The sequence below is a fragment of the Thalassophryne amazonica genome, chromosome 10 (assembly GCF_902500255.1).
Source record: "Thalassophryne amazonica chromosome 10, fThaAma1.1, whole genome shotgun sequence".
NCBI classification, from domain to species: Eukaryota; Metazoa; Chordata; class Actinopteri; order Batrachoidiformes; family Batrachoididae; genus Thalassophryne; species Thalassophryne amazonica.
This window is the reverse complement of record NC_047112.1, coordinates 39,153,551-39,179,728: the sequence shown is the minus strand read 5'-3', so window position 1 is coordinate 39,179,728 and position 26,178 is coordinate 39,153,551. Positions and strand designations below refer to the sequence as shown.

The 26,178-nt window shown below is 41.3% G+C and overlaps 1 protein-coding gene across 1 annotated transcript; it reads left to right on the top strand.

Moving 5' to 3' along the window:
* The first annotated feature begins 554 nt into the window (after positions 1-554).
* Positions 555-25,371, top strand: enc3 (ectodermal-neural cortex 3). The gene is made up of 4 exons (XM_034179847.1): positions 555-821; positions 3,040-4,074; positions 4,166-4,932; positions 24,311-25,371. The coding sequence occupies exons 2-3, from the start codon at positions 3,052-3,054 to the stop codon at positions 4,910-4,912; spliced, it is 1,770 nt and encodes a 589-aa protein (XP_034035738.1). The 5' UTR covers positions 555-821; positions 3,040-3,051; the 3' UTR covers positions 4,913-4,932; positions 24,311-25,371.
* Positions 25,372-26,178: the final 807 nt, after the last annotated feature.

Genomic DNA, 26,178 nt, shown 5'->3' with positions numbered 1-26,178 from the left:
GCTAAGGGGCGTGGCTGCATAGCAACCACCCATTTTGCAGTGAATGCAATTTGTAAAATCACATTTTTCTTGAAATATACATCAATTTGATTATTTTCATGCTGAGAACTGAGAAAAAATAGCATCATTTACACAAAAAATGTGAAATTAACCCCTTCCCACCTGCTACATAGTACACGCATCACGCGGGCGGCCATGTTTTCATCCTCGAACCCATGGGGCTTACCTCTGGTGCTTTTATGTACAGAAGAGCCTGGGTTCTACCTCGATCTAGGCACTGGTCAGCCATCAATTCTAATGATTTTTTTTCTTGGATAAATCTATTTTTCTAGAAAATGTGCAAATCTTTTCAAGTGGTAACAGGCTGACATTATGTATCGATAGGTAAAGAAATTTTAAAAGTCATTTCCCAGATGTGCGCTACAAAAATGAAAAATAAATGGCCACGTCTTATGCCCTAAGATAGATAGATAGATAGATCGATCGATCGATCCTATTGGGCAGGAGGCAGAGTGGGCGGAGCTACTGAAGCCACTCCTCTGCTCTTTCTGTCGGTGAGTTGCTGCAGTCGTTCTTCGGCACGCTGCGTGTCTTCACAGATAAATGGCAAAGTCGCAGTTTTTGTTCGTAGTTTTTCGCTGATAAACTCAAAGAGGACGATACACATAAATGGCCCGTCGATGTTCCAGCGGTTTTGGACACGATACAGCTTTAAAGTCGGAAAGCGGCTTTGTTTAAATTGCGTTACAAGCGACAAAGTGATCGACGGCTGAGCAAGTGGCTGCTAACATAAAGAATCCGGATCGGCTGCTACCGACAAGGTTAGCGTTGATTAGCCTCACTCATGCTTTTAAATCTCGAGCTGCTGTTTTAGAGTGTGCTTGTTTTGTTGTGTTTTATTTTTCTCCCTCGTTTAAACGTGGTGGCTTGCAGTCTCAGGGTGTAGCGTCGTTAGCTCTTTGTAGCCTGCTGGATGTTTGCTAACTTTACAGGAAAGTTGATCCGAAGTGCTGACTGCAGTTTCACATTTAATGCACACAACGGATTGGATTTCACGCTGAGTCTTTAGTCCAACCTCAAAGCCTGTGACGAGTGGGACTTTATTAAATGTGTCTGTTGTCAAACAATGACGTTTTGAAGCGGAAGTTGCTTATTTAACTCAGGAAATGAGTCCTGTGGTGCCACGACTTTTGTAAAGTTGTTACTATATAGTTATGTCACTCCTGATACAATTTTTTCAAAATGTTAAATGTTTGCAAAGCCTATCAAGACATCATCTTAAGTAATCAAACGAAAGAAGCCAATTTGTCATAAATGAAAAAAAATCACTATATTTGCCCTCATTAAGTGTTTTCTCATAATCGCATGCTATGTCATTAAATACTAAGTTAATTTTGATGCTAAATCATAAATAATTTACTACATCGTAATTGTGATGTATTAGGTTGTAATTATGTGATAATAATCCATTTTGCTTAATACAGTAAGGCCATAATTTGGTTAAGAAATCAGAAGTAGTAATGTGGTAAGGCATGGAATATTGAGTCATAATTGTGACATAATAGGTTTAAACTTGGTAACTTCTAATTAAAACTTTGTATTGTGTTGTATTAATATTTTGTAAGTATGACTTAGTATATTTTAATAAACAGTATCTCAAAGCTATGTCTTAGTTGCAGTTATGGATTTTCATTTAAATTATGGTTTGCTGTCTTAATTGCATCATTGCATGCATCATAATTGATTTAGCACATTATGGTTGAGATTTGACTTTTATAAGCTCAACTCCTCCTAAATTAATTTTAAAGAAACTTCACAACCTCGTCTTCCCATGACACCTCACACAATGAAGGTGTGCAGGAACAAAAATAATTGGCACCCAACATCGTCATGGGTAGATAATTGGAAATTTGTGTTTTAACTAATGCATCACTCTGTATAATATTGACTTCATAAGTATAACTCCTCCTAAACTGGTTTATGGATTTGAGAAATTTTACACAGTACACCATATGAAGATGTGCTTGAAGGAAAAATAATTCTGGTGTGATGTTTCAAAGGGGAGATAATTTTACTTGTTTTTTTTGTTTGTTTTTTTTAAATGCATCATAGTTGTCAAATACATTACAGGTGTTCAGTCTGTATGACATAGGAGAAGGGGTTGGGGTATTATTTTGTGAGCTTGATCACAGATCTCTAGTTCTTCTTTACTTTTTTAATTCTAATATTCAATTACTCATTCATATACAAGATACTTTCTCACAATTTTGACCTGGTGCCTGGTAAATGTTATATATTTTTGCAATTATGACTCAGGGGACTTCATGATTATTAAACAACACTTACTTTATAGTGAAGAAGAAATGTGTTGGATTGTTTGATTGTTGGTATTTCAACTACCAAAACAAGGTTCCATAGATGTCAGGTCTTATGTGGGCTAAACTTTGCCTTGGCACCATTGTGTATTTCTGCCAGCAAGTGAGCAGAACAAGCCGGGCAGGAATTTATTGACTTCTACTCTAGTTGGAGGTGAATTGCAGCCCTGAAATGTTTATAGGGGTGGAAAGATGTGACATAAGCCAGTGCACCCAGGTGTGACTTCTTTGTTTATTATTAATTTGACACAGCTGTGCTGAAGCATACTTTACATTGTAGGTAAAGTGTTGTTGCACATTAGAATGAGCTGTCTGGCATTGATGAATGGTTAGTGGAAATCCCTGCTCCACACAGTATACACACAGCAGTTCTGTGTGGGAGTGCTTCTTATCTGATCTGCTTTCATCTTTCTAAACTCCAAAGTTCATTTCCGGCGTGAAATGGCATCCTGATATGGGTAATTTCATAACGGCCCTGTTATCAGTTGTTGCTCTTTATCATGAAAAGGGGTGGAGTCTTTGTTCTGGTGTTCGGATCAAAAGGAGTGTTGATAACATGAATAAAATGCCGCTTCCCGTTATAAACAGTAGAATTAAACTAGGGTAATTACAGTAATTGGGCTCTTGGAATTATACATTTTCTCTCCCATTTCTCTCACTGTAGGTACAGGTCAAGATGTCTGTCAGCAACCACGAAAACAGAAAGTCCCGTTCTAGTTCAGGTTCCATGAATATCCAGCTGTTCCACAAGACATCCCATGCAGACAGCCTGTTGACCCATCTCAATCTGTTACGCAAAAGGAGAGCCTTCACAGATGTTGTCCTGAAAGCTGGAAACACGGCCTTCCCCTGCCATCGCGCCGTCCTGGCATCCTGTAGTCGATACTTTGAGGCCATGTTTAGTGGCGGACTCAGGGAGAGTCGGGATGCTGAAGTCAATTTTCACGACTCTCTCCATCCAGAGGTGCTAGAACTTTTACTCGACTATGCCTACTCGGCCCGAATCATCATTAATGAAGAAAATGCAGAGTCACTCCTGGAAGCTGGCGACATGCTTCAGTTCCATGACATCAGGGACGCAGCGGCTGAGTTTCTGGAAAAGAACCTCCACCAGTCTAACTGTCTTGGAATGATGCTACTGTCAGACGCCCATCAGTGCCAGAGACTGTATGAACTCTCGTGGAGAATGTGCCTTGCAAACTTTGCTACCCTCTACAGGACAGAGGACTTCCTCAACCTGCCTCGAGATAAAGTCAAGGAGCTGATCCTCAGCGAGGAACTGGAGGTAGAGGATGAATGCCTGGTTTACGAGGCCGTCATTGACTGGGTCAGAGCTGATATGGAGAGGAGACACAGTGAGCTGCCTGAGCTGCTGCGCTGTGTCCGTCTGGCACTGCTGCCTGAGACGTACCTATTGAACAACGTTGCTTCGGAGGAGCTGGTGATGTGCCACAAGGTTGGACGGGAAATCGTTGAAGATGCCGTACGGTGCAAGATGAAGATCCTCCAGAATGACGGTATTGTCACAGGATTCTGTGCCCGACCTAGAAAGGTCAGCCAGGCTCTGCTTTTATTGGGAGGACAGACTTTTATGTGTGATAAAGTCTACATGATTGACAACAAGACCAAGGAAATCACACCAAAAACAGACATCCCGAGCCCCAGGAAAGAATGCAGTGCTTGTGCAATTGGATGTAAAGTATGTATCAGATATATCTGAGCAATGTTTTCGTATTCATCAAGCAAAATCTGATTGTATCCATAATGTGATTTCTCTCCTTGTGTCCCAGGTTTATGTTACTGGTGGGCGTGGCTCTGAGAATGGTGCCTCAAAAGATGTCTGGGTCTATGACACGTTACACGATGAATGGTCCAAAGCTGCGCCTATGTTGGTAGCAAGGTTTGGGCATGGGTCTGCGGAACTTGACCACATTCTCTATGTTGTTGGAGGACATACTTCTCTTGCAGGATCCTTCCCTGCCTCTCCATCTGTGTCTCTCAAACAAGTAGAACAGTACGATCCTCAGACCAACAAGTGGACACTAGTGGCGCCGCTCAGAGAAGGAGTGAGCAATGCCGCTGTTGTCGGTGCCAAAAACAAACTCTTTGCCTTTGGAGGCACCAGTGTCAACAGAGACAAATATCCCAAAGTCCAATGCTTTGACCCGTGCCTGAACCGGTGGTCTGTACCTGCTGCGTGCCCCCAGCTGTGGCGCTACACAGCCGCAGCGGTGGTCGGCAATCACGTGGTTGTAATTGGCGGTGACACAGAATTCTCAGCCAGCTCTGCCTACAGGTTCAACAGTGAGACGTACCAGTGGTCAAAGTTTGGCGATGTGACGGCTAAACGCATCAGCTGCCATGCAGTGGCTTCAGGAAACCGTCTTTATGTGGTGGGAGGATACTTTGGTGCCCAGAGGTGCAAGACGCTGGACTGTTATGATCCAGCATCTGACTCTTGGGACAGTGTGACCAGTGTGCCATACTCACTCATTCCCACTGCCTTCGTCAGCACGTGGAAGTACCTCTCAGCTTAAATAGACAACATGTTTCTTTGGTGAGTAATTTCACTTTACTTAAACTGTCATATAATGTACTCTATCGATGTGCTTTTTAATGGTGGTCATTTTATTGTTGCACTGGGAGACCTTGCCGCTGTAGAAAAAATCTTGTAAATGTCAAGGGTTTTTTTTTATTTATTTATTTTTATCATTTTTATTTATTTTATTTTATTTTTTTAAACTTTGCTTTCATTTGACCTGGTTGAATGATAGTTTAAACTGGCCAAAGCCAGTTGCTGTTTTCATTGTTGCCCGTGGTTACAGTTATACATTATCTTGCTGCTGTGAAGGCTGAGTGTTGGATAAACATGGAGTCCCGATGTAGCTGGCAGGAGGAATGTCAGCGGCATTGGTAATTAAAGAGCAAGAGCTACAACGCAGAACCTGCCACTGACAGGACTGAGGTGGAGGGATGGAAATCAAGTGTGGGCCTGTACTGCAAGACTGCCGTGTTGAGAGGCATCACCGAGTGCTAACGGACTGTTTATGAGTCAGTATCTTGAAATTGTTGCAAGTTATAATAAGTGATATGACACATAGTGTGTAATATGTATTACCTGGAGCCAAGGAACAGATGGAGATTGTGGTGAACTGCACAGATGAAATTAAAAATAATATATATATATATATATATATATATATACGAGGGCTGTCAATAAAGTTACGGTCCTTTTTATTTTTTTCAAAAACTATATGGATTTCATTCATATGTTTTTACGTCAGACATGGTTGAACCCTCGTGCGCATGCGTGAGTTTTTCCACGCCTGTCGGTGACGTCATTCGCCTGTGAGCACTCCTTGTGGGAGGAGTCGTCCAGCCCCTCGTCGGAATTCCTTTGTCTGAGAAGTTGCTGAGAGACTGGCGCGTTGTTTGATCAAAATTTTTTCTAAGCCTGTGAGACACATCGAAGTGGACACGGTTCGAAAAATTAAGCTGGTTTTCAGTGAAAATTTTAACGGCTGATGAGAGATTTTGAGGTGATTCTGTCGCTTTAAGGACTTTTCACGGTGCGAGACGTCGCTCAGCGCTCTCAGGCGGCGTCATCAGCCTGTTCAAGCTGAAAACCTCCACATTTCAGGCTCTATTGATCCAGGACGTCGTGAGAGAACAGAGAAGTTTCAGAAGAAGTCGGTTTCAGCATTTTATCCGGATATTCCACTGTTAAAGGAGATTTTTTTAATGAAAGACGTGCGGACGGGTCCGCGCGTCGGGACGCAGCCGCCGCGACGCTCCGCCACAGGAAAAACACCTCTGTTGAAAGCCTTAAGGACAAGTTGGAACATGTCCTGCCTGTTAAACAATTTCTCATATACTCACTCCACTGAAAGCCATCAAAAGCCGCCTGGATTTTACAAATGGTTATCAACACGGAGGTGTTTTTCCTGTGCCGCCGCACCGCGTCGGCTGCGTCCCGACGCGCGGACCCGTCCGCACGTCTTTCATTAAAAAAATCTCCTTTAACAGTGGAATATCCGGATAAAATGCTGAAACCGACTTCTTCTGAAACTTCTCTGTTCTCTCACGACGTCCTGGATCAATAGAGCCTGAAATGTGGAGGTTTTCAGCTTGAACAGGCTGATGACGCCGCCTGAGAGCGCTGAGCGACGTCTCACACCGTGAAAAGTCCTTAAAGCGACAGAATCACCTCAAAATCTCTCATCAGCTGTTAAAATTTTCACTGAAAACCAGCTTAATTTTTCGAACCGTGTCCACTTCGATGTGTCTCACAGGTTTAGAAAAAATTCTGATTAAACAACGCGCCAGTCTCTCAGCAACTGCTCAGACAAAGGAATTCCGACGAGGGGCTGGACGACTCCTCCCACAAGGAGTGCTCACAGGCGAATGACGTCACCGACAGGCGTGGAAAAACTCACGCATGCGCACGAGGGTTCAAGCATGTCTGACGTAAAAACATATGAATGAAATCCATATAGTTTTTGAAAAAAATAAAAAGGACCGTAACTTTATTGACAGCCCTCGTATATATATACACACACACACAAGGTCTGTTTAGAAAAGTATCCGACCTTTTTATTTTTTGCAAAAACATGATGGATTTGAATCACATGTGCTTGCATGAGCCAACCTTGAACCTTAGTGCGCATGCGTGAATTTTTTCACGCCTGTCGATTGCGTCATTTGCTGGCAAGCAGCCTTTGTATGCGGACGTGTGTTGTGCTCTCGGCGGATTTTCATTGCAAGGAAAAAGACGGAACAACTGGAGCAGCGCTACTGCATCAAATTTTGCCAGAAACTAGGCAACAGCCAGGTGGAAACCATTCGGAAGATTCAGACGGCTTTCTGTGACGATGCTATGGGCATCACACAGATTAAGGAACGGTACAACTGGTTTAAAGATGTCCGCACAACGGTGGACAGCGAGCCACGCTCCAGGCGGCCATCAACATGCTGAAATGACCAGATCATTTCTAAAGTGAACGCTGTGGTGATGCGGGACAGTCGTGTGACTATCCGAGAAATTGCGGAAGAGGTGGACATCAGCACTTTTTCGGCACATTCCGCTGTGACAGATGATTTGTCCATGAAAAGTGTGGCGGCGAAATTCATGCCGAAGCTGCTAACGGCGGAGCAAAAGCACCTCCGTATTGAAGTCTCACAGAACATGTTGGACTCCGAACAATGATGCCCACCTCTTCCACAGTTTCTCGGATAGTCACACAACTGAAAAGCCACCAAAGCTGTCTGAATCTTCCGAATGGTTTCCACCTGGCTGTCGCCCAGTTTCTGACAAAATTTGATGCAGTAGCGCTGCTCCAGTCGTTCCGTCATTTTCCTTGCAATGAAAATCCGCAGAGAGCACAACACATGACCTCACACAAAGGCTGCTTGCCAACAAATGACGCAATCAGCAGGCATGAAAAAATTCATGCATGCGCACGAAGGTTCAAGGTTGGCTCATGCAAGCCCACATGATTCAAATCTATCAGGTTTTTGAAAAAACTTAAAAGGTCGGATACTTTTCTAACAGACCGTGTGTGTGTGTGTATATGTATATATATGTATATATATGTATATATAATATATATATATATTTTTTTTTTTTTTTTCTGTGGTCTCTCTCTGTCTCTTTCTCTAGAGGCCATGTGGGCATGTCTCACAAAGTGAGGACCATCTCATAGAACATGCCTAATAGATGGGAAGTTCGATTGCTAAAATGAGCTGTCTAAAACTGCAGTGATTAATCTGATGTTAAACTAATCAGCAACTATTTTGAGAATCACTTAATTGTTTTAAATCTTTTATTTTAATATCCAAATTCTTTGATTTCAGCTTCTTAAATGTGAATATTTTCTGGTTGATTTCGCTAGCTGCTCTATTCCCATCTGGTAGTGAACTGAATATCTTTTGGGCTGTGGACAAAACAAGACAATTGAGGGCATCACCTTGATCTCTGGATAACATTGATCAGCATTTTTCACCATTTTCTGACATTTTATGGACCTAACAACTAAATGACTACTCAAGAAAATAATCAGTTCATCAATTTTTATAAAAACAATCCTTCATTGCAGCCCAGTGATTCACATCAGGAAATGGTGAAGTGAGGGAGGATAAGCCAAGAGTCCATCTCAAGGGTATGAAAATATAATTGACTGACGGGTAACATACCAAATCAGTGAAGCATTGCTCAGTCTGTTCTGCCTGAGGAAACATCAGTGGCAGTTTTCAGAGTTTCATGCAAGATAAGAATCTGTACATTATCCCTGAGGTGGTTTCAGTGTTTGCACAGTATGAAGGGGGGGAGGCTTGGAGGAACTAAAACAAGAACAGCAGAATCAATCATATTTTGCTTATTTTTATGTACGTGTCTAGTCATGGTACAGATTGCGTTTAATGACTGGAGGACTGTCCTGCTTTTAACACTGATGTACTTGACTAGAAAACAGGTTATTTTTGCACTTAGAATCTCAAATTCTGACACATCATCCATCATGTCTTTCATTTTTGGTTTAATGATCATTGTAAGATTTAAACACGGCTGTGTCTTTTATTACATTTAAAGCAAAGACATTTAATTTATTGTGGTACGGGTTGACCTGTTTACTTTACATCTATTTTGCAATAAAGTGAACATGAGCAGTGTTCATAATGGCCAAAAATCTAATTACTGGGCCATGATTTTTGTGAGCCTTTTTAAAATCATGTCTTGTGTATAGACTTGCGTGGCTGCTCATTTTTGTTTTTAACCACTGGGGGCAGTACCACATATTGTCCCAGAAACTGCAGCAAAGAAGAACCTCAGGAGAAAAAGACAGTTGTCTTCAGACCGTTAGCATGTTTACAGCTGTAGTATTTTAATGTATTTCTGTGTGCTCGAAACTATTAGCATAGCATATCTATAGCTATACCATAGCTTATTTCAGTGTGCTGAAATTCATCAGAGTTGTTGCTGTTGTTAAAGTTTGATGTAAACATTTAACTCTGTTGTTTGGAGTGTTGGACGAATCCATCACTGATGGCTGACTGACATCACAATGTGGAGTTCCCATCATGCAAAGCCACGCTCCCCTGCCTCCCTGACCACCAGGCTCCTGGTCTGTCGTGATGTTTTATTGTAGATGTCATATGCTAGTTAATTAGACAATGCTCAACCCTCTCAAACTCCGTGATTTGTCGACATTATCATATTCGGTGATGAAAGTTTTCCGGAAATCCGGGTTTTTACTTTTTACTTACGTGGTGAACGTTTCCGGGTTATTTTTGATAGCATATGTCAGAATGCTATCAGAAATTGGCAGGCCCCAGAATTCTGGGGCCTGCCAATTTTAGTCTGTGCTTTGTCTTTCATAATGTTTGTAAAATTGTTTGGAAGTGTCTCTGATGAGATGCTACAGTGGATATTAAGTCTCACGTTTTCACATCCTGATCCAAGACTGAAGGATAATGTAAAGGCCCAGTCACACGGCACTTAACGAAGAGCAATGAAGCCCAAACGAAACAAGAAATCTGGACTTTCACTGACTTTTGTTGACACTGTTTAACCTCCGCACAGCTTCGTTCATGCAGCTGTTGAAAAATTTGAACGAAGGGCAATGAAAACCTCAATTCGTCCGTATCGGTATTTTGTTTTGCTGCTGTTCTTGATGTTTTTTTTATCGTTTGCTTAGTTTTCATAACGTTAACATTTAGTTTGACTTTGTTCAACTAGCTGAATGTTTTCATACAGTGCAGAAGCTGGTTTGTGAGCACTGCTGCCGCCGCCGCTGCATTCATGTATCGTCGGAAATTACAGGGCAAACTCAGCCTGTTTGCTTGGATTTTGTTCTTATCTGGGTGGGGGGGTCAGCTTCACTGGGCTCAGGCACCTTATATAGGCCAGAATTAATATTTTGCGTGGATACAATTATTTTGCCACAAGCAACTGCTGAATTTGAAACAACAAAACGTTGTGTAATTTCTGCTGGTACTTGAAACTAGCATTGGCAGCGTGCGCTTATTTTTTATTAAATATAACAATATGAGTGTAGGAATGACAATTCAGCCCTTATGTACATGTGGCAACAGGTAGATGATTCAGATAATTATATAAAGAGCTGTTCTGGAAGACAGAATTCACGTTGTGGATCAGTGGCAGCTCGTGTACCGCACATGGTGAGTAAATGCGCAGTGTTCACACGGACTGATAAATTTATTGCTCTGATACATTCAGTCATCTTTTCACTTATTTATTCCCACTTTTGACAGTTTTCTGTTATAAACCTATATATGTTTTAGTAACGTAATACAGTGATAGAGCAGTCACCACGGCACACCTGCATTTTTTTTAAATTGGAGCAAGACTGAGTGTGCAGCGTGTTGACAGACGGTGAGGATTCTGACGATGAAGGAGATGACCCCTCTTTTGTTCTGGACGAGGAACCAGAGCAGGTGGATCCACCGACGTGCACACAGATCTCCATAGTGGGTCGGATCACATGCTTCTGTTTGCAGTTTCTCCAGAACTCAGGCGCTATGAGCTCCATCCCAGCGCCGAGTCCTGGAACGCAGAGATACAGACACACACTGCTCCAGCAGTGGCTCCAGGCACGTTTTGTTGTACAGCGTTGAGATCAACATTAGCTTTGGTTTCGTTTTATTCCTCTTTTCGTCCCTTTTGAGCTCTTGATTCCCAGGCTATTCGGTGATAAAGCTTGTTCGTCCACCTTTTCTCAACGATTTGTGACTGTTCTTTAAATTTTATTCCCTTCATTCAGGAATCATCATATACCGTGTGACCGGGCCATAACGCGGCGCCACTCAACCACACAGCAGTGAATGAGAGATGCCGCAGAAATTTTCCCGTGAACTCAGCATTGTGTTGAAACGACAAAGGAAATGGATGAACTGTTGTTCTGCTGCAAGGAGATGATTTATGATTCATCATGAATAAATTCAAATGGCACTCTGCTTGACTAAAAGGACCTAAACACTGACCTGACTTTTTTAATCATCATTTGTATGGAAACATTAAAACCCCCGTTAAGTCTTTGATTTTATTATGTCATGTTTTTGACAGAATTCTTTGTCAGTTGACATTTATTGAAGTTATTTCACACAAATCAAACTCTTGGATGAATAGGGATGGGTATTGATAAGATTTTATCAATATCTATACCATTATCGATTCTGCTTATCGATCCGATCCCTTATACCTCTTGTGAATTTTTTGTGTACCTAGGCTTTACAGGTTTTCTATGTCTGCGGGTCAAAGAGCTTTTTCTTATCATGCCGCAGCGGGCCACTCACACCGCCCCCCTCTCTGCTGTATGGAGCTGTGGCAAACTCTGGCAAACAGGTCCAGAAACTGCGCTCGCTGTTTTGATGCGCAGCGCTCGGCAGCCCGCAAGGATAGAACCGTTCTCTTCTTCTTTCCCGTCTTAATCTTGTTCAGTTCGTCCGATGTTAAATCTTTACGCCGTTGCTTTTGCTGTTCTTCTCGTTTGCTCTCCTCCTCTTTCCATTCCTCAAACGTTTTATTTTGGCCAAAAATATTAAAATTCACTTGGAAATCCATGTTTTATCACGTTTCTGTCATTCACGTGTCAACACACAACTGATCTGCGCCAACTGATTTGCGCGTTGCTATGGTGACGACCAGAGCGGAGTGATTATAACAGTGACTTAACTCACCGAACTACGTGTGCGTATACACAAAAATAATGCAAGCGAGTTAAACATGGAATTCTCACTGACAATGGTATAATGGTGACTTAATGAACAGCAGATGCAGCTTCATTTATATCAAATTTTTGTTTATTTTAAGACAGTTTAAGTCAGTTGTTCTAAACGCACAAATTGCTGAAGTCAAATGTTTCGATAAATGTAGAGAGAGAACAGTAACAGTTCAGTGTAAATATGTGGTTTTATCAAATGGTAATAATGCCATATTCTAATCCATATGACAGACTGTGGATTACAGTTTTGTCATCTTTCCAGTATGGGAAAATAGTCTTTTCACACAACTTGTATCGTGATGATACAAGTTGTGTGAAAAGACTATTCTCTGGGTGGAAGAATTGACCTGACCCAACAAAAAAAAAACTTGGAGATTTTTTTCGTTGTTGTTGAATAAGTAGACCTGAAAATGCACCAGAATGCATGTGATAGCATCTGAGATTGCAGATTTTTCTGGGGGAGAACCCCCCACCTGAGGCTTCGGGCATTCGGCCCTTGCCAAAAACTTTCAGGTTTTTTCCATGGCCCACTGTCATCACTGTATATTAAGGTTCCTGTCTGTCATCCAGCAGAAGCTATTCGTAGATTTAGTTGCGTGGGCACACTGCCTGTCAGACTCGTTTTCATTTAATTAGCCATACATACTTGCTTCAGCCAGTAGTGCCTCAGACGTGCGGTAATGTGAGACTAAAACTTGCCTAGATGTACTTTTTGTTATGAACTAGGTCTGGGCCTTATGCCAAATTATTATCATGAATTGCTTTGATGTTGATCTGTCAAAATTCATTGGGATGTGTGATTTAATAATGCTGCCATTTTGAAGGGTAGCCTGATAATAACTCGAGGGTTCATTCATTAAATATTTGTCTTCTGCTATTTGTTTGTTTTTGTGAAAGATTTGTATATATGGTTAAAAGTGCTACACATTATTATTTTATTGCTATGGTAGCAGCAGTGTATCTCTACAGCTTTTATTGTGAAAGGTCAGGACAGGAGGTGTCTCTGCATCCATGTGGAGTGCTTGACGGTGACTTCAGTGCTGCAGAGTTTTAATGCGGAGCCCTTGTATCTTTATTTTCGGACCCTCTGTTACATAACTTTAAAAAACCTACAATTTCCTCAGCTGCAAAGGATTCAGGAACTTCATTTTCACTGTGCCCCTCTGTGGTTCCACTGTCTTTCTCTCTTTTTTTTTTCTCCTTTGTTTTCAGCGCTTTCTTCACCATTGGTACTTCAGACATCATTTTGCTGTAGGAAATGGTAGTGAACTTTGGTATACAAGCTAAAAACATGAGATGTTATTGTCTATTTCTGTTGTGTAGCAAGCCATTGCATGTGTCCATATCAGGTATAAATCACCAAGCTTGTGTTGCCAGTGTAATTTTTTTTTTCCACAATACGCCAAGCCCTACAATGAACCATAGTAAGTTATTGACATATTTTGAAGCAAAATGATTTTTAAGCCAGTTAATAGTTCCATTTAGTGTACCGTGCACCTCTAGCATGTATGTTCACACATGTGAGTGGAAGCAAGTGAGAAGCAGACGGCTAATGTGTGATTTCTGATGGCAGCAAACAGCTGGATGTGATGGAGTGGGGGGGGATTTTGGGCTAGGTCGGCGACAGACAGGCTGGCTATAAAAGATCAAGACACCACATCCTTAGGAACACTTTCAGTGGTTTTCATTGTGCTGCTGAGTCCCTTTGTTTAATTACTGCAGAGATGGATGAAGCTCATATTTCCACAAGCCACAAGACTTAAGCAGACATGCAAAACTGCCATACAGAGATGCCTGCCTCCCTCTCATCCATAACAAGGGTCTTGAGAGTAAGAAATTTTAAAAATAATAATAATAAAAAAATCAGGAGTTGAGTTGATGACAGTGGTGCAGAGACTGGAGCATTCAAACATACAGAGAGGAAGTAGGACCAGGAGAACCAAAGCTATATTTCGTGCTGATACTAACGCCTTCCTAAAAATACTTTGCTTCCGAGGCTGTTGGCTTTAAGCAGAGGTCAGAGAAAAATATTGCTATGTGTGTTATTTTCGTGTTTACAATGGAGTCATAAACCACCAATCAGCTCTCTTCAGTAGTAGTATTGTTGGGGGTCTGGCTGAAGCATAATTTTCCACTCATGGAACCACAGTTATCCACTCACGCTGCTAGTCTCTCAATTTTCCTTTCACTCTCACAGATAGTTACTGTACAGTGCAACTCCCTTTAAAAGCCTACCATAGATACTTTAATTTTGGAGGAATGAAGATGTGGCCTGCATTCCGTAAAGTTTTGCAAATATTACCTCGTTACTGTGACCTCATAACTGTCCTGGCAGTTTTTATTCACTCTGCAGGGGATTATCATCATCTTTGCTGTTTTTTGGGTCACAACTAGTTGCTTTCGTCTTACTCGTGGGCCATGTCAGCCATGCACACTCATCTCGGCAGTGACATACATGTGTTTGGGTCCTTGGCCTTTGAGATCAAGAGGTGCCTGGAAAGAGCTTATGAAGTAATGAGGTCGTTGGACGGATGTGTTTGGGTGATGTCTGAGTCTTTAGGACCCTGGTGCTACCTGTCCTGCTGTATGGTTGTGAGACTTGAACACCAACCAGTGACCTAAGGCGATGGCTGGATATCTTAGGTACTATGTCCCTCCAGAGGATTCTTGGGTACTGCTGAAATGGCTTTCTGTCACGTGAGCGGTTACTTGGGGAGACTAAGATGAGGAGTATCACTTGCATTGTGGGGGAGCTTCAGCTTCGATTATTTTGCCTGTGTGGTGCAAATCTCTGTGCATGATCCAGCAGATGTGCCTAAGTGTTGAGAACCCCAGTAGCTGGAGAAGGCCAAGGCAATGCCCACATTTCACCTGGCTACAACAGATAGATGTTTGCTTTAGAGATGTAAGAATGGACCAGTTGTCTGTCTGGGTGGCTGCCATCTATGACCCAGAGCAGTTTCATGGTGTTGTGGATGCAGTGAAGCGTACCTGCAGCTTTATTCGATTGGGCCCTCTTTTGCCTTCAGAGCTGACTCAGTGGCCTTAATTTTATATGGCATCGATTTATCAAGATTCTGGAAATGTTCCTCAGCGATTTTGGCCCATACAACCCCTGGCAAAAATTATGGAATCACCGGCCTTGGAGGATGTTCATTCAGTTGTTTAATTTTGTAGAACAAAAGCAGATCACAGACATGACACAAAACTAAAGTCATTTCAAATGGCAACTTTCTGGCTTTAAGAAACACTATAAGAAATCAGGGAAAAAAATTGTGGCAGTCAGTAACGGTTACTTTTTTAGACCAAGCAGAGGGAAAAAAATATGGAATCACTCAGTTCTGAGGAAAAAATTATGGAATCACCCTGTAAATTTTCATCCCCAAAACTAACACCTGCATCAAATCAGATCTGCGCGTTAGTCTGCATCTAAAAAGGAGTGATCACACCTTGGAGAGCTGTTGCACCAAGTGGACTGACATGAATCATGGCTTCAACACGAGAGATGTCAGTTGAAACAAAGGAGAGGATTATCAAACTCTTAAGCGGGTAAATCATCACGCAATGTTGCAAAAGATGTTGGTTGTTCACAGTCAGCTGTGTCTAAACTCTGGACCAAATACAAACATGGGAAGGTTGTTAAAGGCAAACATACTGGTAGACCAAGGAAAACATCAAAGCGTCAAGACAAAAAACTTTAAAGCAATATGTCTAAAAAATTGAAAATGCACAACAAAACAAATGAGGAACGAATGGGAGGAAACTGGAGTCAACGTCTGTGACCAAACTATAAGAAACCGCCTAAAGGAAATGGGATTTACATACAGAAAAGCTAAACGAAAGCCATCATTAACACCTAAACAGAAAAAAACAAGGTTACAGTGGGCTAAGGAAAAGCAATCGTGGACTGTGGATGACTGGATGAAAGTCATATTCATTGATGAATCTCGAATCTGCATTGGGCAAGGTGATGATGCTGGAACTTTTGTTTGGTGCCGTTCCAGTGAGATTTATAAAGATGACTGCCTGAAGAGAACATGTAAATTTCCACAGTCATTGATGATATGGGGCTGCATGTCAGGTAAAGGCACTGGAGAGATGGCTGTCATTACATCATCAATAAATGCACAAGTTTACGTTGATATTTTGGACACTTTTGTTATCCCATCAATTGAAAGGATGTTTGGGGATGATATCATTTTTCAAGATGATAATGCATCTTGCCATAGAGCAAAAATTGTCAAAACATTCCTTGCAAAAAGAGACATAGGGTCAATGTCATGGCCTGCAAATAGTCCGGATCTTAATCCAATTGAAAATCTTTGGTGGAAGTTGAAGAAAATGGTCCATGACAAGGCTCCAACCTGCAAAGCTGATCTGGCAACAGCAATCAGAGAAAGTTGGAGCCAGATTGATGAAGAGTACTGTTTGTCACTCATTAAGTCCATGCCTCAGAGACTGCAAGCTGTTATAAAAGCCAGAGGTGGTGCAACAAAATACTAGTGATGTGTTGGAGCGTTCTTTTGTTTTTCATGATTCCATAATTTTTTCCTCAGAATTGATTCCATATTTTTTTCCCTCTGCTTGGTCTAAAAAAGTAACCGTTACTGACTGCCACAATTTTTTTTCTTGATTTCTTATAGTGTTTCTTAAAGCCAGAAAGTTGCCATTTGAAATTACTTTAGTTTTGTGTCATGTCTGTGATCTGCTTTTTTTCTACAAAATTAAACAACTGAATGAACATCCTCCGAAGCCGGTGATTCCATAATTTTTGCCAGGGGTTGTATTAACATGATGGCATCACATGTCATATGGGCTTAATGTGGAAGAGTTTGTTGCTTAAGGCACCTAGACACTTGCATGAATTTGATCCCCACACTGCTGTGCATTCGTTGCGCCAATGCACCTTGCTTTGTCCCTCTTGGCTCCACACTATATAAAATAATCATTTTGTAGCCGATGACGCATTTGCAGAACTTGGCTGATGAAACCATTCTGTCATTGCTCCCATTGTCAGAGAAATTATTCATAACAAGGGCTCTCAATCCGGTCCTCAAGGTCCCCTGAAGCTGCACATTTTCCATCTCTCCCCTGCTCTGCCACAAGCTGTTTTGCTAATTCAGGTACACAGCCAATCAACTCCTAACAGATACCTGAAAAGGGAGCAGGGAGAGATGAAAAATGTGCAGGTTCAGGGGACCTTGAGGACCAGATTGAAAACTACTGATCTACAGCTGCAGGTTGTCTCGTGCACATTGTGCGGTGGAGAACGCATTTGGAATCTTGTCACAAAGATAATTATTTATTGTAATAAATTGGTAAAACAGTTGTGTTTTCATTTCTTCCCATGAGTTAGATAATGTATCTGTAAAATTATGCTTATTATAGATGGAACATCTTGTCATAATCTCAGTTTCAAGTTCAGATGTGCTGCACTCAATAACTTGCATTGGCATGCAGTGTTTTCGAGTAGGTTGTGCAATGTTCATGACTAGTTCATGAAATGTGTGCCAGAGGCTTTTAACATTTCAAAATTTTCTTTGTGCACTGGCACGCAGCCACGCACAGTTTGCAACAGTTTGCGACGGGTTTACTCATTGGCACACCACATTGCATACACCAGTACTGGAATCAAATTCATGCAAGTATGAGGGTGCCTTTAGTGTTGGTTGCATACAACAAGCAAACGAAATGTAACCCGAGATCCCTGCACAAACTTCAGTCCACTGTCTTTCCTCTTTAAACCACTGATGTATAACGACCCCAGAAAGGACTGTGAGCAGTTATTTACGCGGTAGCCTTTGTTTTCTCAGCTCCCGCTCATCACCCCTCTCCACAAAAATCAGAAATGAGCTGTATTCTCCTTTTGAATGGCTCAGCTGAAGCCCTCGCGAGGTTGGCAAGTCTCTGTGTGATAGGGTACACCTGGAGCGGTCAGAGGTCACCAAGGAAGTCCTCGGTGGTCTGTCTCTGCATCCCCAAACAGCTGCTTAAAATAAAAAAAAAAAAAAAGGTCACGGTGGGATTAGGGAGGAGGAGTGCGGAGGCCCCAGTCACTCAATACTAATGTTTTATTAATGTCTGGCTGTGAGGACTGCCGCAAACACAAGCTGAATGAAGCTTTTTATTGTGGCATCTGTGTGCAACAACACACACACACACAACCGCCATCCCATTTCTTAGCCACCGCCTTCTCTACACACGGTTAGCGTTGGCACATGCACACACGCTCCATCTGAAATCCCTTGAGCAATCGATCTACCACATTACAGCCTTCGGCATGGCTGCTTAAATTAGCATAAACCTAATAGGGGTTTTTATAGTTCTTTTCTCCATGCTGAGAGTAACAAAAAGGAAGAGGAAAAAAGATGCTTAAAATGGTTGAATAATCACCCAGACTAATTTGATTACGCTCTTAAAAAAAAAAAAAGGCGAGCTGTCGTACAGTTGCAGGAGACTCTTCAGACAGCCAGCTGGGACAGCAGTGTTTTGTGTCTGGTGTGTAATTAATCTGAATTATGTAATGTTTAAGCCTTTGAAGTAATCGGTTACAAAGGCGTTTGTTGTTTCACAAAAAAAAAGGTTTTTTTGCCAGAAAAAATGTGGCACATTAGTCATTGCAGCTGCACAAAGATTCTTGTCATCTTGTGGATGCGAGTTCTTTATTTGCCTGTGAAACTAATGCAAAATTATGTTGATAAAGTGATCAGACTTAAATGTCTGCAAATAATACAATATATTGGTTAGTATGTTGAAAATCCCAGAAGTTCTAAGTAAACATAGTGCAAGCCTTGTTGGACGCAACAGATTAAAAAATGGACTGAGTAGTCCACAGTGTGATAAAGCAATGTGGCCCAATCCAGGTCTACATATTTGTAGCCCAACTCTTAAACCACTGAGTAGTCTGTTCTGCCTGATACAGCAGAAAAATAAAACGGTTGAATGTCACCATGTAGGTGGTGATGATTTATGTGCAGCTTCAGTAGGCAGTGTGTGAAGTTGTCCTCAGGATATTTCAAAATCATTATACAAAAGCTTAAGGGGGGGAAGCAATTATTTTCTTTGGTTCCATGTGTAATCTTAGAGTAATTTAATAAATGGTCCTGGCATTCTTCCCATGTGAAGGAGAAAAACGGCTGGTGGTAGCAGGCAGACAAGTTAAACCTCAGCGTGCCACATCTATGAGCAGTTTGAGTGGGTGAAGGATGCGTCACTCACAGCAGCAGGCCGTGCTCACCCCAGTGAAGCCTGCCAAAGGAGCTTTAGGAGTTAGTTATTAACCCCACCACCTGTTCGAGTCCCTCATCTTAAAATTTGTGGCAGTTGATTTGTTTGTTTTGGCTCAGTTTCAGTGGTGGTGTAAAACTGTAAAAGTCTTCAGGCGGGATGAGTGTGTCCTGTTTATTCTAGTTATCTTTGTCGTGTGGGTATCATACTACTGAGTATATCAGGGCTCTGCCTAAAGCCCTTTTCACACCGGGCCAACATAGAGTTGCGTCATGATGACGCCAAGTTTATGCAGCCTAACGCCACAATACCTTGGGGGACGCAAAGGGCGACACGAAACGGATGCAAAAAATTAAACGCACTAACGCACTGTTGTTGTTGTTTGCCATGCAACTGCTCTCGTTCGTACAGGGTGGCCACAGTGGATCCAGCACAGATCAGCCTAGGGATTTGGCACAAGTTTTATGCCGGATGCCCTTCATGATGCAACTCCAGTTTTACCTGGAGAAACATATACAGCTCCTGGTCTGTTTAGCTTCTGAGATCTGACAGTATCAGGGTTACACAGAGCAGAAAGGCTGCTGTAAAATACACAAACACTGTTTCACTTTAAATATGCAGTAAGTCTGTTTTAGATCATCAGCGGTGCACGTCTATCTCACTGTTTGATAGCACGGAGTCAGTAAGAACAGCCAGCGAACTCTCTCTTTTTGCAGCGCACACAGACTGTACAGGGGCGGACCCACAGGGGTGAGGGGTTATTTTAAAAATGACTGTATTAATTAAAACTGCATATGGGGGTGGTCCTAGTGAAATTGGTCTTTTCATGCCGTTGGTACTTGTTCGACTTGCCCGAACTGGTGTCGCCGACCAAACAGTCCCTCCTGATGACGCGGTTCAGGGATTAACACCTCGTTTCTGCTTCAAACTGCACTCCAGTCATCATCTATCTCAACGACTGATATCTGAAGCTTTTGTACAACAATCATTTCCACATATATTCAGCATTATTTCACCATGAAAGTGGTGGAAGCAATCAGAGTGCTGCGGTTAACCAAGCTGCCAGCTGATGCGTTCACTGCGTGTCGGACGTTTCAGTGCATCATGGAATTTTGCAAAGTTTCTGCTTAAAACTGACTTTAGAATGATTTCAGAGGTTTTACCTTCATCATCTGATGGTTAATAATCCCATTAATCCATTTGATTGCTTTTGGTGAAGAGACTCTGTCTCAAACGTGCTGCTGTGGTCCAAAATGACGCATGCGCAGATGCAATAGGTGGACCGATTTTTAGGGGCGGACCGTTCGGTCTGCGACACCGGAACTCTAAAACCAACCTCTTGCGTGAGTCACAGACTGACAGTCAGGATAGCAATAGGCCAAGTGGGGCTCTCATTCTTCTTGTCCTATAGAACAAGTCTATGAAAATGCTTAATGTCTGTACCTGTCCTGTACATACTTGTATATGAAGAGTTTGGGATTGAAGATCGTATTCTGTTATTTTAGATAAGATGTAAAGCCAAAGTTACAGGAAATGGCTTCTAGCACCATCATGCTCTAAATTTCTGGGGAGAGCCCTGTATGTACTAAGGATATTGGTGAATCTGAGGTGAGATCATGCAGGTGGTTGGGCTGCATCAATGTATCATGTCGCTGTAGTGACGACATAGTGAATTAAATTTAAAGTGTCTGGTGTAATATGAGATTGTTTTCATTGCTTCAGTTCAGTGATTGAGCCCTCCTTCTGAAGAGTATAATGGTGCATGCAGCTCGCATTTCTTACTACTGATTAATATCTAGTTTGTTTCTAACCACTTCTTGCTCATGCAGGGGTGCAGCCAAGTCCTTCTGTTACACTTCCTAGAAACAGCGTATGATTATTGATCAGTGAGGCTTCAGTGGTGTCGGGCGGCTTTTCGATCAAAGAAATAATAAATAATTTATTACTCCAGACAACGTCCCCCACAAAGGCTGTAACTCTTACTCTGCCCACTTTGGAGCTCATATTTCTCTCCAACCCCCAAATATCCAGTGGAACATTCCATCATAACAGCAGGGGAGAGAAAATTAGATGCCAGAATGTCTGCTGAAAATACTGAAATGAAAGATTGCAGTGCTGCAGCCTAAAGAATTAATCAGTCTCTGCAGTGAAACTGGTGCTTAAAAAAGGAAAGTGATGAGAAGGTAGTGGATTGGAATATGTCTCTTATCTACTTAAAAAAAAAATTCAGTCAACTAATCAATTATGTATTTATCATGAAGAAAATACATGTTTGGTCTTTGTCCATCTTGTTTTTATTTTGCAGTGGGCTTCAGGGTTTTTCTTATAGCTCAAATGAGGCTGAGGTGGTAGACCACCGCAAGACCTGGGGGTGGGGTGGGAGCAGGTGTTCATGGCACGTGCGTTTACAGTCCGAGTTTGACAGATTACTTAAGGGAGAAGAAAACATTAGCGAAATTATTGTAAAGCATTTTATTTCAAAATTTAAGGTGCCCGTTTAATAAAAAGGAAAAACATAAAGCAGTTAATTAAACTAAGACTTGGAGTTGTTTTATATAAATAGTCAGTAATGACTAGTATATGACCTGCTGGAGAAGCCAAAAGAAATAACATTTAATCATTATATCACAGTATCATGCCTCACATTATGTGACCAGTAGATGTCAGTATGATGATGAGCTGCTGTGGCAATAACACACAAAGAAGAAGTTAGTATAAATATGAAAGCATTCACTTGAACGATTTCGCTTCAGCACGGGAAACCCAGTTTAATGTAACACTGCTCTGTGATGTTTTCTTTTACCAGCTTTGTTTTCTGGGTATTTATTATTTTTAATGTAGAGACGGCATTAAATTGAACCATGTGACGCCCTGTCAGATACACAAGCACATGTACTTTTTCATAGACAAGAACTTCCCAAGTCTCTGCAGCTTTTGATATTATTGACCATGATTTGTTATTGGAAAAACTTGCTGGTTATGGTTTTGAGCTATCAGTTCTTACTTGGTTTTATAGTTATCTATCTAACAGGACACAAGTTTTTCTGGCACCAGGAGTGTAGTATGTGGAGTGCCACAAGGGAGTTGCCTTGGTCCACTATTATTTACAAATTTCACGAATGATTTACCATATATCTTTGATAAAGTTAGTGTAGTTATGTATGCAGATGATGCAACCATTTATACATCAGCACGCTCACACAATGACTTGGAAGCTGTTTTAAATATGGAACTGCACAAGGTAGTTGACTGGGTAACATCCAGTAATCTAGTGTTAAATACACTAAGGACTAACTGCATGATTATTAGTTCCATTCGTGTTATTATGAAAAATCCTGTATTAAACATTAATATGAGAATAAATCAAGTACATGAGACTAAGCTGCTGGGTGTAATGGTAGACTCAAAACTATCATGGAAAAAACATATTTCTGTAAAAAATGGGCAGGGGTATATTGATTATGAGAAGACATGCAAGATTTTTAAGTTGTACAACTTTGAATTATGCTATTAAAGCATTATTATTATTAGTATACCTGGATTATTGCCCAGCAGTTTGGCCAAATGCCTCCGGAGAAATGATAAATAAATGACAGATTATTCAAAATAAGGCTGCTCGTATAGCACTTAAGTGCAGTTATAGGACAGATATCATTACAATGCATAAAAATTTAAACTGGCTGTTAAAATAGACTTTTATATATTCACTGATCATTTTTACCAGAAAGATTATTGTCACTAAGTTACTGTGTATTTTGTTTAGGAATTTCTCTTTCACTTCAGAAAATCATGGATACATAACCAGACATGCTGTGGTGGGAAACTTTACGCTACCTGTAGCCAGGACTAATGCCATAAAGAACACATATTTAGGGCTATGAAGGAATGGAATTTATTACAGGAATGCATCAAACTCACTTCAGATGAATGTTCTTTTAAGGAACTTCTAAAATGACATTTGTGGATATAACAATCTGGTTTTAACTTTTGATCATTTATAGATAAGTTTTTTTGTGTATATAGCCTGATGAGATGTGACAAATGTATTTCTGTGAACTACTTTGTTCCTGGTGTTCTAACCTTTTCTGCTCTAGTGATCAATCCCACAACTGCTTGCATCAGAATCTGATGGATACGTTCTGCCAGTGCGTACGCTGGTCAAATAAATGTGCGCACTTGCAACAAAACAACAAAAATGTCACTGAAAAACATGCCCAACATTAAAAAATTACTTTGTTCAAATAGCCAAGCATGGCGGTATGACATTTTAATGAGGCGGCTGATCTTTATGCGGGTTTGACTATTACCTCGTCAAACAGGCAACTCATTAAGGTGCTCTTGAGCAAGGTCCTGAATCCCAAGGTTGTTCCCAGTGTGCAGCTGAGGCTTGTATTGCAGCACTCTGACATCAGTGTGTGTGAAAAGGGGAATGTGAGGCGACATTGTAAAATGCTTTGGCGGGGGGGAAAACTGTAGAAAAGCAGTCCATTTGCAGTTAAACCAGTTATGTGCAGTTGGTGAACTAGATTTCAACTGGTTTAAATGGCCATTAACTGGTTAAATTGTAGTGTGCTGTCAAAAATTAAGTAGATGCCATTGGCAAACCTTAATTTTTCCAGAGAGGATGGCACCTCACACACTTATTAGCTTGGCTGGCATCATAAATGACTTTACTGCCACATGCCAGAGGGACTTTGGTTAAATAACAACAGCCACCGTGCAGTATTGTTAATGCTACGTGGGTAAGCCTGATTAAAATGGCATGGTGATGAGATGATGTGTAGCCCGGAGCACTGAAGTCTCCGCGTTCCTCTCCATTTCCTGCGAGTGTCTCAGCCACGCTGTGGTCACGTGGTTGTCCTTCACAGAGCGACTGATAGATCCTCACACAGCAGCTCCTCTGAGTTCACAGGACCTTCAGCTCAGCGTTAATCTCTCACCCTCTCTCTCTCTGTGTTTCCCCTTCCACAGCTTAGCAGCGGTGTCTGGTATGCAGGCATGTGTCTCTTCCCTTCACTGGCTGCTGGTATTCCTGCTGCGGATCCATCCTGTTTCACATTATCTTCATCAGTGGAGGACCAAAGGCCTGAACCCTGGAAACGGCCCAGAGACTGGAAGTCTGCCGCCTGCCCGCGGCCTTTTTCCACCTCTCCTGTTTACTCCCGCATCTGTGTAATTTTTCCCATGTAGGCACCAGCCCGAACCTTGTATCTCACACAGACTCTGCTGTCGTATTCATATAGCGTGCGATTCGCAGACGGGAAACGATGGCAGAAATGTGTGCTGTGGGCGTCAGGAATGTTTGGCTTGTCAGTTGGCATCAGCACAGTCAGGCAAAGGTTGGCCTCTCGTTCCACCTCCTGGGGCTAATAATGTCCCCGCAGCACTCTAATGACTCAGCCCATCGTTTAAAGCGTGTATCATCTTAGTCCCAAACCCATTAACAAACTCCATCAGGACGAACTCAGCAGTGACAGCACTATTTAACAGTTACCTACAAAAGAACTGAGCTGCTGTTTCCTGACACTGGGCGTTTCCTCAGGTGCAACTTCTTAGCACTGCTGACAGACTGAATAAGACGTGCTACTCCAAGCACAGAAGAAAAGACATTTGGAGGAGTGTTTTTTGCGGAAACCATTTTCCTGTTTGTATTTTTAGATTTTGGACTTGGGCTTCCCTCAATTTTGGTGAACTAAATTTGTATGTTCTTCCTCAACTTAAAGCACACTCACAGGAGAGACGTTTGCTCATTATGAAGAATTGTGTTTTTGTTTTTTGTGTGTGTCTCAGGGTTTGTGTAGTTGGTGTTCTGTTTAGACGGGCATTACATGCATTTCTTCAACAAACATTTAACTTGTGCTTTCTGTCTTCTGTTCTGAAGATATTTTTGTGAATGTACTATTTTGTGACAGTTTTCCAGGACTCTTCTTTTTGAGTATTGCTCTTAACGTTTTTCTAAGTGAAAAGATGATCAGTGGTCATACTTAAAATATAAATATTTAATAATACCAAAATAAATAACAATACCAAAAGAGGAACAGCTAACCTTATTGTGCATCTGAATAACAAAAGTTAAATTTCTTATTTTTGTTACAATAGTATTTTTAATTTCATGTTTGAGTATCTTTACTGGAAGTCTTCTATGTGTTTAATTTGTAGAAGCCTTTGATTTGCACAGTTAGTACAAAGAAATGTAATTGTCTTAATTTTTTAATCTTTGTTTTAGCCAAGCTAAGGGAGTGTGAATACTATAAGCATTTTTGTAGCATAGTACTTTTTTCTTTCAACAAATCCTAAATTACTCTGTGTGCAGGTCTGTTTTCACAATCAAAATATTTCTGAATTTATGATGTATAAAATTTCCAGTTAAGTGCAAGATCTTGAAATATTTCATTTTCTCTGGCAAGTAGTTTGAAACCCACAGATAATTCAGTTTACAGTGACGTCAAACTGACAAATGTGGAGAAACAGAATCTTTATTTTTGCATGATTAATGGTTTCAATTTTGTTGATCAGTTGATCGACTTTTTCCAGTGCTTTTCCAATAATATTAAAGTATATTTAAAACGCACTGAAGCAGTCACTATACACCATCTGTTACTTTGTCACTGTATCTTTTTGTACATCTCATAAGCTGTCAATAAATTTTAACTTAAGAAAAATGCATTCCATTGTTTATGGTTTGGGAACGGCGTGTACAGCTGTGATCACACAAGCCTTGAATAGTTTCCAAATGCAGGAGTGGTTTTGGAATTTACCAGGAACACCCGTCTACTTCCTCCTGGTGATTTAGTTGTCAGTGAAATAAACAGTCTGTTGCTGTTATAATAACAGTCAAT

What these genes read in the sequence shown, in the direction of transcription:
- enc3 (XM_034179847.1), top strand. Translation starts at nt 3,052, where the DNA reads ATGTCTGTCAGCAACCACGAAAACAGAAAGTCCCGTTCTAGTTCAGGT. An exon ending in CTTGTGCAATTGGATGTAAA is followed by an intron (nt 4,075 to 4,165) that starts GTATGTATCAGA and finishes CTTGTGTCCCAG; the next exon opens with GTTTATGTTACTGGTGGGCG.